At 42.4% G+C, this 23231-nt stretch overlaps 1 protein-coding gene across 4 annotated transcripts in view; it reads right to left on the bottom strand.

Moving 5' to 3' along the window:
• The window catches only part of VASH2 (vasohibin 2), a 132412-nt gene that overhangs the window by 7781 nt on the left and 101400 nt on the right, over nt 1-23231 (bottom strand). For 3 of the 4 annotated variants that reach the window (XM_056568269.1, XM_056568271.1, XM_056568270.1), the window contains 2 exons: nt 9256-9637; nt 3033-3145 (listed from right to left, as the gene is read on the bottom strand). In XM_056568269.1, coding sequence (XP_056424244.1) covers nt 3033-3145; nt 9256-9637 — 495 coding nt within the window. Of the gene's footprint in view, nt 1-3028; nt 3146-9255; nt 9638-23231 lie in introns of those variants that run through there. The other variant, XM_056568272.1, reaches the window with a different exon arrangement.

Below are 23231 nucleotides of genomic sequence, written 5' to 3'. Positions count from 1 at the left end.
ACAGCCTGGAATACATTCCAGAAGTTTCAGCGTCATTTCCCTGAAGGGGATTTGAATTCAGTGGCATTTGTCTTAGCTTTCATTGAGTTTTCCCATGCTACCCTTCACTTAGCACATTATAACATTAATATATACTTAGAAGGCATCCATAACCATTTGTCCTTAAAGGGGTACTCCACTGCTCAGCGTTTGGAGCAAACTGTCCCGAATGCTGGAGCCAGCGCCGGGAGCTCGTGACGTCATAGCCCCGCCCCCTCATGATGTCACGCCCAGCCCCCCTCAATGCAAGTCTATGGGAGGGGGCGTAAGCTCCAACCACAAATGAAATATGAAATGCTATATTGCTATAGTGAAAAATTTAGGTCACTTTATCGTGGTGGGATGGTACACGTTATTTGGCCAAATGGTAAGCCAAGTACCTCTATTTTACACTATAACAATATAGAATTTAATATATCTTTGTGCTATCAGTGTGCTGCTGTATTCTCCTGCTTGTGTATATTTAGCCTAGCAGCGTGCACCTGTATGCCGGGTCCATGCAATAGTTGTGTATCAGTATGTGCTGGCCAACTTATCCTTTTTTTTTTTTTAGATAGATTTTAGACAGCTATTAGGAAGATATATATGAAATAGATACATATATATTAGATACGATAGATACTGGATGGGAGACAGATAGCAAAAAAGATCTCTCCATAGCACCAAATAAATCCAAAGTGAAATTTATTCCATAACGTGTGTCTTTACAAAAAACTTATTGTAAAGACACACGTTATGGAATACATTTCACCTTGGATTTATTTGGTGCTGTGGAGAGATCTTTTTTGCTGTCTTCGGTGGATGGGTCCCTGACCCGGACCCCAGCTTCTGCGTGCACCACTGCATGAATACTATGCATTGAAGAGTTGTGCTGTTTTTCTTTTCTATCTATCTATCTAGATAGATAGATAGCTATGAGATAGATAGATTTTAGACAGCTATTAGAAAGATATATGAAATAGATACAAAAATATTAGATATGATAGATAGATACAAATACAAGCAATCCAGCAGCACTCCAAAGAACGATGAAAGCAAACAGTGCTTTATTGACCCATGTTCAGATACAATCTTTCAACGGCATCATACTGTCTTTCTTAAGCAACGGTGATGGCGTGATGCCGTCGGAACGTTGTATCTCTATCTGAACATGGGTCAATAAAGCAATGTTTGCTTTCACTGTTCTTTGGAGTGCTGCTGGATTGCTTGTATTTGGATCTACTATTACAGTCTAAGACATGGACTGTTTATCTCCACCTGCACCCTGAACCCGTGTACATTCATTGGCTGTGCTGCTTCTACCTTCATTGCTATTCTTGATAGATACAGTAGATAGATCGATCATATAGATACAGTGGGGCAAAAAAAGTATTTAGTCAGCCACCAATTGTGCAAGTTCTCCCACTTAAAAAGATGAGAGGCTGTAATTTCCATCATAGGTTATAACCTCAACTATGAGAGACATAATGAGAAAAAAGAATCCATAAAATCCCATTGTCTCATGTTTACAGAATTTATTAGCAAATTATGGTGGAAAATAAGTATTAGGTCTGTAACAAAAGTTCATCTCAATACTTGTTATATACCATTTGTTGGTAATGACAGAGGTCAAATATTTTCTGTAAGTCTTCACACGGTTTTCACACACTGTTGCTGGTATTTTGGCCCATTCCTCCATGCAGATCTCCTCTAGAGCAGTGATATTTTGGGGCTGTCGCTGGGCAACACAGACTTTCAACTCCCTCCAAAGGTTTTCTCTGGGGTTGAGATCTAGAGACTGGCTAGGCCACTCCAGGACCTTGAAATGCTTCTTACGAAGCCACTTCTTCGTTGCCCGGGCAGTGTGTTTGGGATCATTGTCATGCTGAAAGACCCAGCCATGTTTCATCTCCAATGCCCTTGTTGATGGAAGGAGGTTTTCACTCAAAATCTCACAATACATGGCCCCATTCATTTTTTCCTTTACACGGATCAGTCGCCCTAGTCCCTTAGCAGAAAAAACAGCCCCAAAGCATGATGTTTTCACCCCCATGCTTCACAGTAGGTATGGTGTCCATTGGATGCAACAAAGCATTCTTTCTCCTCCAAACACGACGAGTTTAGTTTTTACCAAAAAGTTCTACTTTGGTTTCATCTGACCATACGACATTCTCCCAATCCTCTTCTGGATCATCCAAATGCTCTCCAGCAAGCTTCAGACAGGCCCGGACATGTACTGGCTTAAGCAGGGGGCACGTCTGGCACTGCTTGATTTGAGTTCCTGGCGGCGTAGTGTGTTACTGATAGTAGTCTTTATTACTTTGGTCCCAGCTCTCTGCAGGTCATTCACTAGGTCCTCCCATGTGGTTCTGGGATTTTTGCTCACCATTCTTGTGATCATTTTGACACCAACGGGTGAGATCTTGTGTGGAGCCCCAGATCGAGGGAGATTATCAGTGGTCTTGCATGTCTTCCATTTTCTAATAATTGCTCCCACAGTTGATTTCTTCACACCAAGCTGCTTGCCTATTGCAGATTCAGTCTTCCCAGCCTGGTGCAGGGCTACAATTTTGTTTCTGGTGTCCTTCGACAGCTCTTTGGTCTTGGCTAAAGTGGAGTTTGGAGTGTGACTGTTTGAGGTTGTGGACAGGTGTCTTTTATACTGGTAACAAGTTCAAACAGGAGCCATTAATACAGGTAACGAGTGGAGGACAGAGGAGACTCTTAAAGAAGTTGTTACAGGTCTGTGAGAGACAGAAATCTTGCTTGTTTGCAGGTGACCAACTACTTATTTTCCACCATAATTTGTAGACAAATTCTTTAAAAATCAGACAATCTGATTTTATGGATTTTTTTCTCATTCTGTCTCTCATAGTTGAGGTATACCTATGATGAAAATCATAGGCCTCTCATCTTTTTTAAGTGGGACTTGCACAATTGGTGGCTGACTAAATACTTGTTTGCCCCACTGTATGATAGTTCCTCATGACGTGGGTGAACCTCCTAATACTTACGATTTGTCTCTCCGACACACACGTCTCTGGGGGCTGATACGGACTCTTGTAGGAGAAACAGATTTCCCTCTTCTTTCTTTCACAGGAGATTGAACACTTGAAGACTTCAGGATCTATGAGAATAAAAATAAAAGACTTGAGGCGCGATGGTTTTATTCACACAAACTGTAATGATGAACATATGATCCCACAGACAGGATGGATTATAAGGATTCCCATTTGTTGCATTCAATTACATAGACAATTTCTAGGTTCTGGTACCATAGTCTGAACTCCACTACCTAAAGTCCAAATTTAATATTTTTCTTTACTGTGTTAGATATTAACCTTTCAAATACAATATCTATGTAAGCTTTCATTGTTGGGTATTAGGGCAGCGCCTGGTTTCCTCCAGACATGATGCTGCCCCCACCATACTTCACTGTAGGGATGGTATTGGGCAGGTAATATGCAGTGCCTGGTTTCCCCCAGACAGGATGCTGCCCCCACCATGATCACTGTAGGGATGGTATTGGACAGGTAAAGGACAGTGCCTGGTTTCCCCCAGACATGATGCTGCCCCCACCATACTTCACTGTAGGGATGGTATTGGGCAGGTGATGGGCAGTACCTGGTTTCCTCCAGACATGATGCTGCCCCCACCATAATCACTGTAGGGATGGTATTGGACAGGTAAAGGACAGTGCCTGGTTTCCCCCAGACATGATGCTGCCCCCACCATGATCACTGTAGGGATGGTATTGGGCAGGTGATGGGCAGTGCCTGATTTCCTCCAGACATGATGCTGCCCCCACCATGATCACTATAGGGATGGTATTGGGCAGGTGATGGGCAGTGCCTGGTTTACTCCAGACATGATGCTGCCCCCACCATGATCACTGTAGTGATGGTATTGGGCAGGTGGTGGGCAGTGCCTGGTTTCCCCCAGACACGATGCTGCCCCCACCACTGTAGGGATGGTATTGGGCAGGCCATGGGCAGTACCTGGGTTCCCCCAGACATGATGCTGCCCCCACCATGATCACTGTAGGGATGGTATTGCCTGGTTTCCCCCAGACATGATGCTGGTATTGGGCAGGTGATGGGCAGTGCCTGGTTTTCTCCAGACATGATGCTGCCCCCACCATGATCACTGGGATGGTATTGCCTGGCTTCCCCCAGATATGATGCTGCTCCCACCATGATCACTGTAGGGATGGTATTGGACAGGTGATGGGCAGTGCCTGGTTTCCTCCAGACATGATGCTGCCCCCACCATGATCACTGGGATGGTATTGCCTGGCTTCCCCCAGATATGATGCTGCCCCCACCATGATCACTGTAGGGATGGTATTGGGTTAGTGATCGGCAGTGCCTGGTTTCCCCCAGACATGATGCTGCCTCCACCATGATCACTGTAGGGATGGTATTAGGCAGGTGATGGGCAGTGCCTGGTTTCCCCCAGACATGATGCTTCCCCCACCATGATCACTGTAGGGATGGTATTGGGTTAGTGATGTGCAGTGTCTGGTTTCCTCCAGACATGATGCTGCCCCCACCATGATCACTGTAGGGATGGTATTGGGTTAGTTATGGGCAGTACCTGGTTTCCCCCAGATATGATGCTGCCCCCACCATGATCACTGTAGGGATGGTATTAGGCAGGTGATGGGCAGTGCCTGGTTTCCTCCAAACATGATGCTGCCCCCTCCATGATCACTGTAGGGATGGTATTGAGCAGGTGATGGGCAGTGCCTGGTTTCCCCCAGACATAATGCTGCCCCCACCATGATCACTGTAGGGATGGTATTGGGTTAGTGATGGGCAGTGCCTGGTTTCCTCCAGACATGATGCTGCCCCCACCATGATCACTGTAGGGATGGGTATTGGACAGATGATGGGCAGTGCCTGGTCTCCTCCAGACATGATGCTGCCCCCACCATGATCACTGTAGGGATGGGTATTGGACAGATGATGGGCAGTGCCTGGTCTCCTCCAGACATGATGCTGCCCCCACCATGATCACTGTAGGGATGGTATTGGGTTAGTGATGGGCAGTGCCTGGTTTCCTCCAGACATGATGCTGCCCCCACCATGATCACTGTAGGGATGGTATTGGGCAGGTGATGGGCAGTGCCTGGTCTCCTCCAGACATGATGCTGCCCCCACCATGATCACTGTAGGGATGGGTATTGGACAGATGATGGGCAGTGCCTGGTCTCCTCCAGACATGATGCTGCCCCCACCATGATCACTGTAGGGATGGTATTGGGCAGGTGATGGATGGGCAGTGCCTGTTTCCTCCAGACATGATGCTGCCTCCATCGACAGGTTCACCGGCTACTCTGCACCCTAATAACACCCTCAGGTAGCAGTGTTTCCCTACCAGAGTTCCTCCGGCTGTTGCAAAACTACAACTCCCAGCATGCCCAGACAGCCGTTGGCTGTCTGGGCATGCAGAGAGTTTTAGTTTTGCAACAGCCGGAGGAGCTCTGGTTAGGAAACAGTGTCCTGTAGTGACACTGATTCCAAATACAATCCTATGTATAAAGTGGAAAGCATCAAAGGTGGACAGGAGAATCCATGGGCTAATACCTCAATATTAGGTGGTTCGTTATCACCAATAATCCAGTTTCTTGCCCGTTCCAAGCCTGACAGATTATACTTTTACTATTTTAGTATTTCGGGCATTAGCATTTAGCATTCCTTCTGTAGCCATCCCCCCCGGCTCATAGGCTTAGATACAGATGTTGTCTGCCAAGATTATATTACATTTATAGGTTCTAAATACTGGAATAATTATAAGGGGCTGAAGCACTTCATGTTCTTTACTCTAAGACGCCAAGTCACTTTGAACTGAAATAAGGAAGCAAAAAAAAAAAAAAAAAAATCTGTTTCCATGGCAACGGCTAAGATGTGTTCTGATCTGAACGTAATGAAATAAAGGGACACTCCGCGTAAAGCTGCTGCCACCCGCTGAGCAGAACGTATATAAGAGATCGCCTGGGGTTCCTATGCTTACTATGGGATTATATCCAATATTCTCCTATATACCGTATATCTATATACATATATCCAATGTTCTCCTATATACCGTATATCTATATACACATACACTATGTTGGGGTCAGAACCTTCACTCACTATTCAATCTAATTATCATTATTACTTGTTTTGGATTTAAATAATCTTATCAATTAAATGCTGCTTAACCCCTTCCTGTCGCAATTTTATGTGGCATTTTTATTTATTTTAATTTTTTGAACATTATTATGCAGGCAGCCATCTTGTCTGAGTTGTTCTAGCAGCATATTAAGGTTTGCAGCATATAGAGATATGCTTTACAGCAGGACCCATGGACATATAGAAAACAGTAGACAGGAGCTGTCCCATTGACATGAATAGGAAAGGTTACTTGGTGTACTCTGTGACCTTTATTGAGGTAATGTCACGGGAGGGGGAGGCTGAGCTGTTATTGTCTTATCTATCTACGGGTTTCATCTATTACTTTAAAGTAAAACTTTTTTTAAATGAACTGGTGACAGATTTGTAAATTACTTCTACCAAAAAAATCTTTACCCTTCCAGTACTTTTTAGCAGCTGTATGCTACAAAGGAAATTATTTTCTTTTTGAATTTCTTTTTTGTCTTGTCCACAGTTCTCTCTGCTGACACCTCTGTCCATGTCAGGAACTGTCCAGAGCAGCACAGGTTTGCTATGGGGATTTTCTCCTGCTCTGGACAGTTCCTGATACGGGCAACAGGTGTCAGCAGAGAGCACTGTGGACAAGACAAAAAAGAAATGAAAAAAAAAAAAAAAAAAATTTCCTCTTTAGCATACAGCTGCTAAAAAGTACTGGAAGGGTAAAGATTTTTTAATAGAAGTAATTAACAAATCTGTTTAACTTTCTGGCACCAGTTGATTTAAAAAAAAAATTTCCAACGGAGTACCCCTTTAAGGGTATACTGATACTACGGAATCTCTGCTGCGTTCCGCTATACACTGGAGCTTATACGTCTTCCGTTGACTTATTCACACTGCTAAATTTTAGCTGCGGAAAATTCTGCTGCAGAAATCCACCCGCCAAAATAATGAACATGTTCAATTATTTCGGCGGACTTAGGTCCGGACTGCATTGCCGTCAATTGTGATAGCACAGATGGAAGCTCAGACCTGGAATATCTCCAGCCGGAGATTCTGTAGTGTGAACATACCCTAATGCAGTATAGATTAATTTACAGCAGCCTCCTCCTTATCATCAAAGACAGAAGAGGAAGTCTCAGCTTAGTTTCAGGCCTAGTGGCCAAACTGAAAACTGCAAGATTTTTGGGATTATTTTAAAATCCAGATAGTAAAATGAAAAATTAGGAAAACAAATCACTAAAAATTCTTTAAAAAATATGTTTAGCATAAAACCTGATCTTTATTTTCTGAGAACACAGGGAGAGATTTAGCAGAGCAAAATATCACCAATCGGATTTCTTCTGTCATTTGAATTGGTTGCTATGGGCAAAAAACATTATTCTAACCATTTATTTTTTATTTTATTTATTTGTTTACCGAACATGACTCCGAACATACGTATAATTACGTATATACTACCTACTAGTACTATAGTTGTGTGCTATGTTTTACTACTTTAAAAAATAGAAAAAAAGTTTCCTAAAAATAAATGTATGAATTAAGCAATTAATTAATAAAATGCTCTATATCACTATTCTGGGACCCATTATGGACATTTATCAACGGGTTTAGTCAGGTTTTCTTTACTTTAATTGTCGAAAAATTGTGGCAACTGCGACTACGCAATTTTCCGTGCGACATTTTGACTGGAAAGCGAGAAAAGCAAGTTTTCCTAAAATTTACTATGTAGTAATAATTTTAAAATGGACTACGGGTAGTCAGGTATTTATTAACTGCGACAGTCGCAACTGCGCAAAAAAAAGTCGCAACAGCGTTAAAAATTGACTAAATTTACTCCAGCTCAGACATGGAGCAGAAAAAGCTACTACCAAAGTAAAAAAGGAAAAATTGCTTACGTGAAAGAAAATCATCAACAGGCTGAAAGCAGTTGATAAATAAGTCGCACATAAGCAAAAAAAAAGTAAGGAAAAAATTACTAAAAAAAAGAATACATAAGCGAACATTGATAAATGTCCCTCCATATGTTTTTTCATTTTATGTCATCGTAATGTATCGTTTTAAAAACTGTTGTTTTTATTGGTACAATGTTGGGGTATAGTTGACATTTTAATCACTACAAATTTTTGTATAGGTGAGTTGACCGGGAAACGGCAATGATTGACAGATATCTGTCTTTTCACAGTATGACTCTTCTTTTTAAAGAACCCAAACATCCCTACATTACATAGAGAGCATATTGACATTCCTGGAGATACTGTAATACTTCATTTTGCCTGTAGAGGCACTGCAGGAAAATTAAACACTTAATTTAACTCCCAAAGACTCTAATGAAGGACAACATACCTCTTATCTTAGATTGCCATTTTAGACCATCGTCTATCAAATACATATAACATATTCCACTGAAGAGTCTAAAACATCTATGGTCAGAGAAACCTCTTAAAGGGGTTCTCCGGTGCTTAAACATCTTATCCCCTATCCAAAGCATAGGGGATAAGATGCCTGATCGCGGGAGTCCCGCCGCTGGGGACCCCCGGGATCATGCACGCGGCACCCCGTTTGTAATCAGTCCCCGAAGCGTGTTCGCTCCGGGACTGATTACCGGCGACTACAGGGCGGGCGGCGTGTGACGTCACGCCTGCGCCGGCGTGTGACGTTACGCTCCACCCCACAATGCAAGCCTACGGGAGGGGGCGCGATAGTGGGAGGGTGCCGCGTGCATGATCCCGGGGGTCCCCAGCTGCGGGACTCCCGCGATCAGGCATCTTACTTCGCTGCTTAGAACAAACTGTTCTGAACGCTGGAGCCAGCACCGGGAGCTTGAGACGAGATAGCCCCACCCCCTTATGATCTCACACCCCACCCCCTCAATACAAGTCTATGGAAGGGGGCGTGGCGGCTGTCACGCCCCCTTCCATAGAGTTGCATTGAGGGGGTAGGGCATGACGTCATGAGGGGCGGGATCATGATGTCAGGAGCTCCCGGCTCCAGCGTTCAGAACAGTTTGTTACAAATGCTGAGCAGTGGAGTACCCCTTTAAGAATGGGATCAGGTGAGGGACAAACATATTACAAGAGACTAGAGAGCCCTCTTCACCTACCTTCATCCTCATGTCCCTGGCGTGTTTCTCCAGCTCCTTCTTGATATCGGCTCGCACCATCTTCCCCATGTTGATGACTAGATACTTCCACTCGATAGGCTGGAATGTGTGGGGATCGTGAGGGACATATAAACCGATTTTGACTTTCTTCACTATGTGAGAATATTTTTTGTACGAGTCTTCAAAGTCAAAGATGAGCTCGCTTAGAGTCTTGAAGGTCATAGGTTTATCCATAAGATCCGATCTTCTGCTCATGCCCAGTGTTCCGTAGCGTCCATTATGGTGGATCCCCAGCACAACATGGTGGAAGAAGTTCCCTGAGAACTGGGTTTTAAAGCTGATGGGGAACCGCTCCACACTGGTCTGACCATTGGTAAGATATCTGGAGCACTATGTTAAGGAAGTTCAATGCCATTATAATGTATGGTATAGTGATATCCTGACACACTCATTATACTATATGGTTTTCTCCTGACACACTCATTATACTATATGGTTTTATCCTGACACACTCATTATACTATATGGTATAGTGATATCCTGACACACTCATTATACTATATGGTATAGTGATATCCTGACACACTCATTATACTATATACTAATAGTGACATCCTGACACACTCATTATACTATATGGTGCGGTGATATCCTGACACACTCACTATACTATATGGTTTTATCCTGACACACTCATTATACTACATGGTATAGTGATATCCTGACACACTCATTATACTATATGGAGATATTCTGACACACTCATTATACTATATAGTGATATCCTGACACACTCATTATACTATATGGTATAGTGATATCCTGACAAACTCATTATACTATATAGTAATAGTGATATCCTGACACACTCATTATACTATATAGTAATAGTGATATCCTGACACACTCATTATACTACATGGTAATAGTGATATCCTGACACACTCATTATAATATATGGTATAGTGATATCCTGACACACTCATTATACTATATGGTATGCTGATATCCTGACACACTCTTTAATCTATATGGTATAGTGATATCCTGACACACTCATTATACTATATGGTAATAGTGATATCCTGACACACTCATTATTCTATATGGTATAGTGATATCCTGACACACTCATTATACTATATGGTAATAGTGATATCCTGACACACTCATTATACTATATGGTATAGTGATATCCTGACACGTTTATTTTACTGCCCGATACAGCGATATTGTAGGACGCTCATAGTACAGAGATCCCCTGGCACATGCCATATGCTGACCCACTGATGTGCCCCGGCATGCTGCCTTGGATCAACAAAAGGAATTATCATCAGTTTACCGACTCTGAACAAAAGAACGGATCCTAAAAGCAGTGAGTGCCCGTAGGCTGGAGGCGACATTTCCTGTGTTATACCAGGTGACCTTTACCTTTTATTACCTGATCTCACTATTATAATGCAGCACACCAGGATGGATGTCAAGATACAAAACTGAAGGAGGAAGCCCCTGCATAAGGCACTAAGAGAAATCTAAGGGGTGAAACCTTGCATGAAAAAAGCTGCACAGGCTGCACAGCCGAAACGTTGCTCTTGTATTTGTGATATGGAATAAAGCTACCCACAATATTTTTCAAAATTTTTGAGTGCTGCGGCCATGTTTTGCTTCTTTGTCTGGATTTTGGGCCTATAACCGGGGTTAAAGGGGTATTCCAGGAAAAAACTTTTTTTTTCCTATCAACTGGCTCCAGAAAGTTAAACAGATTTGTAAATTACTTCTATAAATTTTTTTTTAATCCTTTCAATAATTATCAGCTGCTGAAGTTGAGTTGTTGTTTTCTGTCTGGCCACAGTGCTCTATGCTGACATCTCTGCTTGTCTTGGGAACTGCACAGAGTAGAAGAGGTTTGCTATGGGGATTTGCTTCTAAACTGTGCGGTTCCCGAGACACGTGTCATCAGAGAGCACTTAGACAGAAAAGAACAACTCAACTTCAGCAGCTCATATGTACTGAAAGGATTAAGATTTTTTAATAGAAGTAATTTACAAATCTGTTTAACTTTCTGGAGCCAGTTGATATATATATATATATATATATATATATATATATATATATATATATATATGTTATTCTCTGGATAACCCCTTTAACAAGCTGCCTGCACCTACTTATTTTTTTCTTTTGGTTGTGCTGCTACTGTGCTATTTTTTGTAAGGGGTGAAACCAAATAGGGAAAATTTCCAACATATGTCTTCATGTTCTCCCCCTAAAGTTTGGATCAGGCCAGGACACATATAAAGAAGACCATGCTCTACCTATAAACTATAATCTCACAATAGCTATAGAATATATATATATATATATATATATATATATGCTCTCACAAACAACAAGCAGCAGGGTGTTGCGCTATTACTTGATTTAGGGTACAATATAATAGGATGCAATACTTGCTTTCACAACTAGGGGTCAGTAAAACACAAGACAATAAAAAGTCATCAGTGTTTCTTAAAGGGAAAGTTTCAATTTTTATCTGGTTGACAACTATTTCATTAGACTGTTTTTATTTTTCCACCAATGTTTCTAAAGGTACACAGTCAGTTTTTGGCATTTACATTGCTGTTACTCTAATACAGGGGTCTGTATAGTACTGCGTAGCTCTCCGGCCATTGTAAAGTCACCACTTCCAACATGATGGGAGATGTACTGTAGATGGTTCTAGTGATCTTATTAAATCTAGACTTGTAATCATGAGTGGTCAAACTGTGGACCTCCAGACGTTGCAAAACTACAACTCCCAGCATGCCCAGACAGCCAACGGCTGTCTGGGCATGCTGGGAGTTGTAGTTTTGCAACATCTGGGAGGTCCACAATTTGAAGACCACTGCTCTACAACGGAAATCACAGACCGGGATTCTTTACTGTAAGAGCAATGAGACTATGGAACGTTCACCCACATGATGTTGGGATGGTCAATGCATTGAACAATTCAAAATTCAAATTTCTAGAGATAGGACACTGATCTAAGCATTTATTTTCATTGCCCTACTAGGCGTTGTGAAGGAATTTTGCCTTCTGGTATGACAGGGCTGGACAAATCCCAGGCGCCAGGTCGCCATGCAACTGAGACTTTCATCCTGGTGCCTAGGTTTTTTGTCACCCCTTTCCATTATGACGTTCACAATACATTTACATTATGAGTTGGGTGAGGGAGTATGATGTGCGCCTGGGAGACGGGCCTACTTCATCCTTGGCTGGTATCGGTGATGATTTAACTGTTTAAGTGCCACAATCGCAGCATTTGAACAGTTATGGCATACCTAGTGGCCCATAGTCCGATCAACCTCACCCCCTACCCCACAGACACACAATGTAATCGCGAGGTGCCAATCGGTTCTCAGGCCAGCCCAAGGATGTTATCCCCATGTGCGAAATTGTCCAAACTATTAAATTATCACATTCCAGAACCGGCACGGTCAATGGTGGAAATTTTCACAAATTACAATTAACATCACAAAAAAATGTAATAAAAAGCGATCAAAAAGTCAACAATACGCAAAAATAGTACTGATAAAAACGACAGCTCACAACGCAAAAAATGAAAAATCGCGCTGGTCATTTAAATGGGCACTGTCACTTAGAAAAAGTTTTGACATGTTACAGGGGCATGTTTTGATCAGTAGGGGTCTCAGTGATGTGACCCCCACCGATAAGGAGGACAAGCAGGGAGAAGCGCAAAGCATTGCTATTCACTCCCTGATTCATATCCATCTTGCTGGCTCCTACATTTAAAAAAAAATGTTTAAAGCCATGTAGCATGTGGCAATTGGTTACAGTCTCATGTTTTATTTTAAAATAAAAAACTTGATTTAGACAGACAAAAATACATTCCCCCGAAGTCCATCTTCACAACCAAATTTATTATCATTTCAGAAAGCACGAAAAATAAAAACGTGATTCCATGGTAACAGACAACAATTACACTTTGTGTAGTCAGACCCTGTGGTATTAGGCTGGGTTCACATCACGTTTTTGCCATAGAGTTTTCAATCAGTTTTTCTAAAGAAAACCGTATGGCAAAAAAACGGATGGAACAGTATGGAAAAAAGTAAACCGTATGCGTTTTTAAACAGTATACTGTTTTTAAAAGTGTATACAGTTCCGTCAGTATTTATAGAAAAAAAAACCCATACGTTTTTGAAAATGTTGTCCATTTTTAATGGGAGGGGTCTTGGGTGGGGACTTTAGGATTCAAATGCGCATGTGCAAAGTAAAAACGTATACGTTTTTCCCATATGGAACCGTATACATGTGCGTTTCCCATTGACTTCCATGTTAAAAAAAAAAAACGTATGCGGTTGCAGTATGGTTTTTAAACCGGAGTCAAAACCATGGTTGACCACAATTTTGTCTCCGGTTTAAAAACCGTACTGCAACCGCATACGTTTTTTTTTAACATGGACGTCAATGGGAAACGCACATGTATACGGTTCCATATGGGAAAAACTTATACGTTTTTACTTTGCACATGCGCATTTGAATCTTAAAGTCCCCACCCAAGACCCCTCCCATTAAAAATGGACAACATTTTCAAAAACGTATGGTTTTTTTTTCTATAAAAACTGACGGAACTGTATGCACTTTTAAAAACAGTATACTGTTTAAAAACGCATACGGTTTACTTTTTCCATACTGTTCCATCCGTTTTTTTGCCATAGGGTTTTCTTTAGAAAAACGGATTGAAAACAGTATGGCGAAAACGTAGTGTGAACCCAGCCTTACTCTCTTCTATCTGTCCCCTAGTTCATGCTGGACAGTTGGAAGACAGTCTATGCAAAGGGGTCTGGGGAGGGTTTTTGTTGTTTGTTACCATGGAGACATGGGTTTACACAGAACGCAATTCTTTTTTTTATTTTTTTTTACTTTTTATAAATGTAAACATAAGGGAAGATCAAAACCTGTGTAATAGAAAAGCTGAGAAACTGCCTATAGCAACCAATCAGATTGTTTGCTTTCATTTTTAAATAGGTCTCTGAAAAATAGAAGAAGCCATCTTGTTGGCTGCTTTGGGCAACTGGTCGGCTTTTCCTCTGCACATTTCTATATTTCTCCAGTCAATCTGGATATGCTTAAAGGGGTACTCCACCCCCTACACATCTTATCCACTATCCAAAGGATAGGGGATAAGATGTCTGATCTCGGGGGTCCCGCCGCTGGGGACCCCCGCAGTATTGCATGCCGTCAAGCCACCTCCCATAGACTTGCATTGAGAGGACAGGCGTGACGTCACACGGGGGCGGAGTCCTGACGTCACGGACTTACGATCCCACAGTCGCGACTCAGACCCTCCAGCGCTTCCGCACAAAAAACAGGTGGGTGCCGCAGCGGTGGGACCCCCGAGATCAGACATCTTATCCCCTATCCTTTGGATAGGGGATAAGATGTCTAGGGTGGGAGTACCCTTGGACACATACTAGTCCTGCTGTGTCCATGCATCATCACCTATGTCATGGACACACTTCCTTGATTGACAGCTGTGAGTGCAGGGCTCAGAGCTGGAGGAAAAATCCTCCCACTGTCAGCTTGTGTCCCGCTACAGTGAGGACAAGCTGGGAGTTGTAGTTTTACTAATGCTAGGGGAGATGTGAGCAGACAGCATACTGAGGGAGGGGGCGGAGACCTGCACAGTGAGGCCACACCCCCTCCCTTAAAGAAGAATTCAGACTAGTGAGCTAAATTAAAAGTGTAATAAAAAATAAATAAAGGTGCTAGACACATAAAAATAAGATGTACATGGTAAAGATTAGGTACTGAGTGATATATAATAAAAAAAAAAATAATAATTTTGGGTTGGATCTGACAGGAACGCTTTAATAAAAAAAAAAATTTCACTGGAGTATCCCTTTAAGGAAGTCCTCCTATTTTTTTTATATTTTATTTTTACCCATACCTTACACACTCACCATCACTGATCCTCGAGTGTCATCTGTTTTATTCCAGCACAGCAGCATCCATGCATTTCATTACTGTAACTGGGGCAGGTGATCACCGGTCTGACCCACAGAAAATCAGTGGTTAATGTGTCAAAGGAAGTGGTCAGTCCTGGGTCAGCTGACTTTCTGTGAACTACTGGATGACAACATAATCTATAAGATGGCTCCTGTTAGCTCCAAGACCCCTCCCTCTCAAGCTCTATCTGTATACTGCTACTGCTATTTCTATGGGATCAGGATATATAGTAGTTAGACACCTCCCCTCCCAGCTCTATCTCTATGGAATTTTGCAACAACCGGAGGCACTCTGGTTGGGAAACAATGACTTATATTATAGTCTGCCATATCTCAGTATGAAACCAGCACCTTGCGCGAGTGTCAGCCCCAGTGAATACCTAGTTGTACATACTCTTCAGTCCTTGATGTGTGGGTGACAGGACCACTTTAAGGCAATGCTAATGCTTGTTTACGAAGCAGCAAACCGGTGTGAATGGCCTTTCATACACTCCCCAGTATGTGTTTACAGTGTCAGGGTAGAGATCCTGTATCCTTATTGACCTAGAGTCATGCAGAACGTTGCGACAAGTCGGTGAAGCGGGACAATGATGGCTGACAATCATGGCTCGGTGCCTATGTCAAATGGAGGGTGTCAATATTTGCACACTTTGAATATGTCTTAGATGATGGCATTTCCCCACCTGCTGGATTTGGAGCTATTTTTGCCTCATGTTTGCCAGTATTTACATTCTGCTAATCAGAAATCTTTAGTTGAGATTTAAAAAAATGGAAATGTATATTGCTTACATATAATGTATAGGTTCTTTTGTATGCATTGTGCTTACCTGTTTCAGAGATAGCAGCAGCAGCAGCAGTATACAGATAGAGCAGGGGGAGGTGTATCAATACTATATATCCTGATCCCATAGAGATAGCAGCAGTATACAGGTAGTGCTGAAGGGGAGGTGTATAACCACTATATGTCCTGATCCTATATAGATAGCAGCAATATACAGATTGAGTTGGAGGGGAGGCGTATAACTACCCCTGGCGACACACTGGTTGGGAAACACTGATATAAGTGAACTGGTCACTGCCTCCCACAACATCAACATCATCCTCTCCTGCTGTCATTGGACATTTTTACATTGCATTGGATAGATCTCACACTGGTCATAACTAGCATTAGGTAGATCTAACATTGGTCAGATTTAATATTGGACAGATCTAACAATAGGCAGATATTTACCACAGGAGTGAAACCACATTCTGGTCCATAGGTGCGGGTCCTCCAATCCACAACTGCACTTGGGGTTGAGCACCTGTTATCACCTTGAGACTACGTTTCTTAGATATAACACAGAACAGATCTGCAGAGGATAGATAACATTGGACAGATCTGCATTGGACAGATCTAAAACTGGACATATCTAGTATTAGGCAGACCTGCATTAAACAGATCTAAAATTGGACAGATCTGCAGGTGACAGATCTAATATTGGACAGATCTAGGATTAGACCTAACAATAGGCAGATTGAACACACAACAGATTTGCAGTGGACAGATCTGCATTTACAGATCTAAAACTGGACATATCTAGTATTGGACAAATCGCAATTGAATAAATGTAAACTTGTAAAGATCTGTATTGGACTGATTTTACTCTGGAAAATATCTCACTTTGGAAACATTGGGCAGATTTAACACCTTAAAGGGGTACTCTGGTGGAAAACCATTTTTTTTTTTTTTTTAATTAACTGGTGCCAGAAAGTTAAACAGATTTGTAAATGACTTCTATTAAAAATATCTTAATCCTTCCAGTACCTTTTAGCAGCTGTATGCTACAGAGGAAATTCTTTCCTTTTCAAATTTCTTTCCTTTCCGTCCAGTGCTCTCTGCTGACACCTCTGTCCATTTCAGAAGCTGTCCAGAGTAGCATAGGTTTGCTATGGGGATTTTCTTCTGGACAGTTCCTGATACAGGCATGAGGTGTCAGCAGAGAGCACTGTCTGTGGACAAGACAAAAAAGAAATTCAAAAATAATTTCCTCTGTAGCATACAGCTGCTAAAAAGTACTGGAAGGGTAAAGATTTTTTTAATAGAAATAATTTACAAAACTGTTTAACTTTCTGCCACCAGTTGATTTAAAAAAAAAAAAAAAGTTTTCCACCGGAGTACCCCTTTAACAACCCGATCACTTATCATTTGCAGGGAAACACGATAGCAGCAGGTCCATAGAGGAATGTTCTGACACAGATATATATAAGAGAACAGTATATACTGTTGGTGACCACCGGCAGAACATTCTTGGTGTATGTCGGAGCGGTGCAGGATTTACATAATGCGCCTGTTTTGGCAAATCCATATGATTTTCACTGAATCCCCATCTGTTAGTCAACACAGAGCCTCCACAGTCACTTCCTCCTACATCTTCACAGCCTTCTACAGCACCTGAGTCATCTACGGGGAATAGCAGATGGTGGAGGCGTCAAGCCTCCAGAGGACACCCCAACACGCGGGGGACGTATTTACAGGAGGCTTACACTCATTCTTTTATTTCACGTGTCAGATTTGGCCAAACTAATATAAGAAAATATCTGTAATAATAATATTTCATAATAATAACACACATGTATGTGGAGGATCTCAGCACTAGAGGACAATGACTATGATAAGTGAGGATTCTTCTGGATTCCTCATTTAAAGGGGTATTCTGCTGCCCCTGCGTTCGGAACATTTTGTTCCGAACGCAGGGTGCTGGATGCAGGGGTCGAGACGTGACAGCCACACCCCTTGTGACGTCACGTCCAAGCCCCCTCAATGCAAGTCTATGGGAGGGGGCGTGGCGGCTGCCACGCCCCCACCCATAGACTTGCATTGAGGGGGCATGGTGTGACATCACAAGGGCGTGGTCGTGGCATCACAACGCCCACACCCAGTGTTCGGATCAAAATGTTCTGAATGCTGGGGCAGTGGAGTTCCCCTTAAGGGTGCGCTCACGCGCTATTTGTTTTTGCCGGTTTTCCGCTGCGTATTTGAAAGTGGGCGGGCTCTTCTCGGCTGTCCGCAGCAGATTTTCCACGGAGGAATTTACGCTGCGGAAAATCTGCCGTAAGCCCCATTGAAGTCAGTAGGGAATGCGGCGGATTTTCCGCAGTGTAAACTCCGCCGCGGAAAATCTGCTACAGACAGCCGCGAAGAACCCGTCCACTTTCAAATACGCAGCGAACAAATAGCGTGTGAACGCACCCTTAAAGGGGTACTCCGGTGGAAAACATTTTTCTTTAAATCAACTGGTGCCAGAAAGTTAAACAGATTTGTAAATCACTTCTATTAAAAAATCTTTACCCTTCCAGTACTTTTGTGCAGCTGTATGCTACAGAGGAAATTCTTTTCTTTTTGAATTTCTTTTTTGTCTTGTCCACAGTGCTCTCTGCTGACACCTGATGCCCGTATCAGGAACTGTCCAGAGCAGGAGAAAAACCCCATTGCAAACCTATGCTGCTCTGGACAGTTCCTGATACAGGCATCAGGTGTCAGCAGAGAGCACTGTGGACAAGACAAAAAAGAAATTCAAAAAGAAAATAATTTCCTCTGTAGCATACAGCTGCTAATAAGTACTGGAAGGGTACAAATTTTTTAATAGAAGTAATTTACAAATCTGTTTAACTTTCTGGCACCAGTTGATTTAAAAAAAAAAAAAAGCTTTCAACCGGAGTATCCCTTTAAGCCTCACTTGTTATATCGATAAAAATGCACAGATATGATAATACTGGTGGAAATGTCAGCGTCGCGTCCAGTAAGCGACCGGATTTAGGTGACATTGCCCTAATCTGCTCATCTCACATTCATTGTGGACGCCCCATTGTCTATCTCCTAGCAACAGCTGAGCTGTGTACACATGACCGCCGCAGCGCTGTCACCTGACTGGAATCCAGCAGACGACGGAAAGATCAGGAATCCACAGAATGTTCTATAGTGCCGGAGAATGGGTCTGTAAATACGTCTATGGCCTGTAGGAATGGCTCCGGGCCACCCACATGCTGAATGCCATGTGTACAAGAAGGCCCGGGCCTGTAAAGCTTCTACTGGAGCGAGGCAAAGGTGACGTCAGTGACCGCGCTCCTCCATATGGCATTGTACTTTAAGACTTAAGCTGATCCTCCATGCTCAAAATTAACCCCCTATACGAAAGAACGTTTCTTGCTGATCAAACAACATACACCAGGGGTCCCCATCCCAGTCCTTAAAGGGGTTCTCCCATGGAAAAAAAAAGAAAAATGTTTTCAAATCTACAGGTTTAAGGAGATTACAGCTTTTATTCTTTGCTCTGATTCTTCTTGGACAATAGAACTATCCAAACTCTCTGTAATAGGAAATCGGAAATAACCTGGATCCCTATAGAGGAGTATTTACAAAGCTCTCTGATGCTGCCAGGGTGCCTCCAGCTGTTGCAAAACTACAACCCCCAGCATGCCCGGACAGCCTTCGGCTGTCCGGGCATGCTGGGAGTTGTAGTTTTGCAACAGCTGGAGGCACACTAGTTTGGAAACACTGTTATGGTCTTGTTACTCCACCATCTTTATAACCTACTAATTTAAAATAAGAATTTACAACCATAGTTGGCCTAAGACATGGACTTGGGGCTGTAAACGTATGGAAATGTGATGTCCCAGTAAATGTGATGTCCCAGAAATGTGATGGTCCTTTACTACTGCTAGGCCCTGCCAGGTTGAGTCCCTCAGTGACCTGGGGGCTCCCCTACAGGGACTCCCCCTGTTGGTTTTATAAATGTGTGTGTATCACTTTAATGCTTAGACAGGATCCCGATGTATATAGTCTCAAGGACCTGTGGGAGGTCTCAAGGACCTGTGTGTAAGCCTGTCACATGTTATGCAGTCACATGATTTGTTGTCACATGTTCTCCCAGAGAGCACCAGCTTAACCTATGACCCGCAGCTTGACCAATGGGCTTTAGTCTAGCCCCCAACTATAACGGGGCAGCCATGACAGTTTGCTCTCTTGTACCATCACTCTCTTTGAGAACATGTCTTTGCTGAGTACAGGAACCACCAGAGAACTCAGGGAAAGTGATCAGCATCTGGAAGGCCACAAAGCTACAGTCATTCCAGTAAGTCTCAAGTCTATGTCTGCTGCCACTGAAACAAGTCAAGTCCTGCACATAGTCAAGTCAAGTTCTGCATATAGTCAAGTCAAGTCCTGCACATAGTCAAGTCAAGTCTAATTACAAGTCAAGTTAACTACAAGTATTGGTCCAGCAAGCTGCGAGATCCTCTGGGTCCTGGCCACCTCTCTGGGAATTCTGGCCTTAGCTGTGGAGATAATTACACCTGTCTTCTACTCAGTAAAGCCTCCGTTTGACCATAACTGGTTGAGGACTCTCATTTCACTTCTAGCAATTGGGAAAGCGGAGAATCCGGGCGTGTGGTGTTTCGGAACCCGAAAACCACACTGGTGTCACGAACACTAGGGGTTAATACCATCCATCCCCCCAGGGTTAATACCATCTTATCCCACCAACCTACACTGCCACACCCGTGGTTCCGCCATTCACCCGGTTGTCCACCACAGAAAGGGTTACTATTTTTAAGCATTATCCCTATGATTCGATGAATGTTCTGCATGTTCGGGGGCCCTAACCCAGTCCTTAAGGCCAAAAACAGTCCAGGATTTTAATTTTTCCTTGTTCGATTCCAATGGGGTAACTAAAAAAAATAAAATAAAAATCTTGGTGGGCCTTAAAGGGATACTCCAGTGGATAACAAATATTTTCAAATCAACCGGTGCCAGAAAGTTATACATATTTGTAAATAACTTCTATTTAAAAATCTTAATCCTTCCAGTATTTATCAGCTGCTGTATGCTCCAGAGGAAGTTGTGTAGTTATTTTCTGTCTGACCAAAGTGCTCTCTGGTGCCACCTCTGTCCGTGACAGGGACTGTCCAGAGCAGAAAAGGTTTGCTATGGGGGGGGGGGGGGTTGCTTTTACTTTGGACAGTTACTGACATGGACAGAGGTGGCAGCAGAGAGCACTGTGGTCAGACAGAAAAGAACTACACAACTTCCTCTGGAGCATGCAGCAGCTGATCAGTACTGGAAGGATTGAGATTTTTGAATAGAAGTAATTTACAAATATGTATAACTTTCTGGCACTGGTTGATTTGAAAATATTTGTTATCCCCCTTTACAGTGGGGATCAAAAGTTTGGGCCCCCCCAGGTAAAAATTTGTATTAATGTGCATAAAGAAGCCAATGAAAGATGGAAAAATCTCCAAAAGGCATCAAATTACAGATTAGACATTCTTATAATATGTCAACAAAAGTTACATCTTATTTCCATCATTTACACTTTCAAAATAACAGAAAACAAAAAAATGGCATCTGAAAAAGTTTGGGCACCCTGCAGAGTTAATATCTTGTACTGCCCCCTTTGCAAAGCTGAGACCTGCCAGTGTCATGGATTGTTCTCAATCATCATCATCTGGGAAGACCAGGTGATGTCAATCTCAAAGGTTTTAAATGCCCAGACTCATCTGACCTTGCCCCAACAATCAGCACCATGGGTTCTTCTAAGCAGTTGTCTAGAAATCTGAAACTGAAAATAGTTGACGCTCACAAAGATGGAGAAGGCTATAAGAAGATAGCAAAACCTTTTCAGATGTCAATATTCCCTGTTCGGAATGTAATTAGGAAATGGCAGTCATCAGGAACAGTGGAAGTTAAAGCAAGTTCTGGAAGACCAAGAAAAATATCAGACAGAACAGCTCGCATCATTGTGAGAAAAACAATTCAAAATCCACGTTTGACTGCACAATCCCTCCAGAAAGATCTGGCAGACACTGGAGTTGCGGTACACTATTCCACTATATAGAGATACTTGTACAAATATGGTCTTCATGGAAAAGTCATCAGAAGAAAACCTCTTCTACGTCCTCACCACAAAAATCAGCATTTGAACTTTGCAAATGAACATATAGACAAGCCTGATGCATTTTGGAAACAAGTTCTGTGGACAGATGAGGTTAAAATTTAACTTTTTGGGCGGAATGAGCAAAGGTACGTTTGGAGAAGAAGGGGAACAGAATTTAATGAAAAGAACCTCTGTCCAACTGTTAAGCATGGGGGTGGATCAATCATGCTTTGGGGTTGTATTGCAGCCAGTGGCACAGGGAACATCTCATGAGTAGAAGGAAAAATGGATTCAATAAAATTTCAGCAAATTGTGGATGCTAACTTGATGCCATCTGTGAAAAAACTGAAGTTAAAGAGAGGATGGCTTCTACAAATGGATAATGATCCTAAACACACCTCGAAGTCCACGGGGGATTACATCAAGAGGCGTAAACTCAGAGGTTTTGCCTTGGCCTTCACAATCTCCTGACCGCAACATAATTGAAAATCTATGGATAGACCATAAAAGAGCAGTGCGTGACAGACAGCCCAGAAATCTCAAAGAACTGGAAGACTTTTGCAAGGAAGAATGGACAAAGATACCTCAAACAAGAATTGAAAGACTCTTGGCTGGCTACAACAAGCGTTTACAAGCTGTGATACTTGCCAAACGGGGAAGTACAAGATATTAACTCTGCAGGGTGCCCAAACATTTGCAGATGCAATTTTTTTGTTTTCTGTTATTTTGAAAGTGTAAATGATGGAAATAAAATCTAACTTTTGTTGACATATTATAAGAATGTCTGATCTGTAATTTGATGCCTTTTGGAGATTTTTCCATCTTTCCTTGGCTTCTTTATGCACATTAATACACATTTTTACCTGGGGCGCCCAAACTTTTGATCCCCACTGTAAGCCCCACCAAGATTTAAGTTATTTTTTTTAGTTATTCCATTGGAATAGAACAAGGAACAATTAAAATCTTAAACTGTTTTTCATTTAACATTTGTCGAATCATAGGGATAATGCATAAAAATAGTAACCCTTTCCATACGTCTACAGCCCCAAGTCCA

This window comes from Hyla sarda, chromosome 3 (assembly GCF_029499605.1).
Source record: "Hyla sarda isolate aHylSar1 chromosome 3, aHylSar1.hap1, whole genome shotgun sequence".
NCBI classification, from domain to species: domain Eukaryota; kingdom Metazoa; phylum Chordata; class Amphibia; order Anura; family Hylidae; genus Hyla; species Hyla sarda.
The sequence above is the reverse complement of the archived record's forward strand: the minus strand, read 5'-3'. Positions and strand labels throughout refer to the sequence as shown.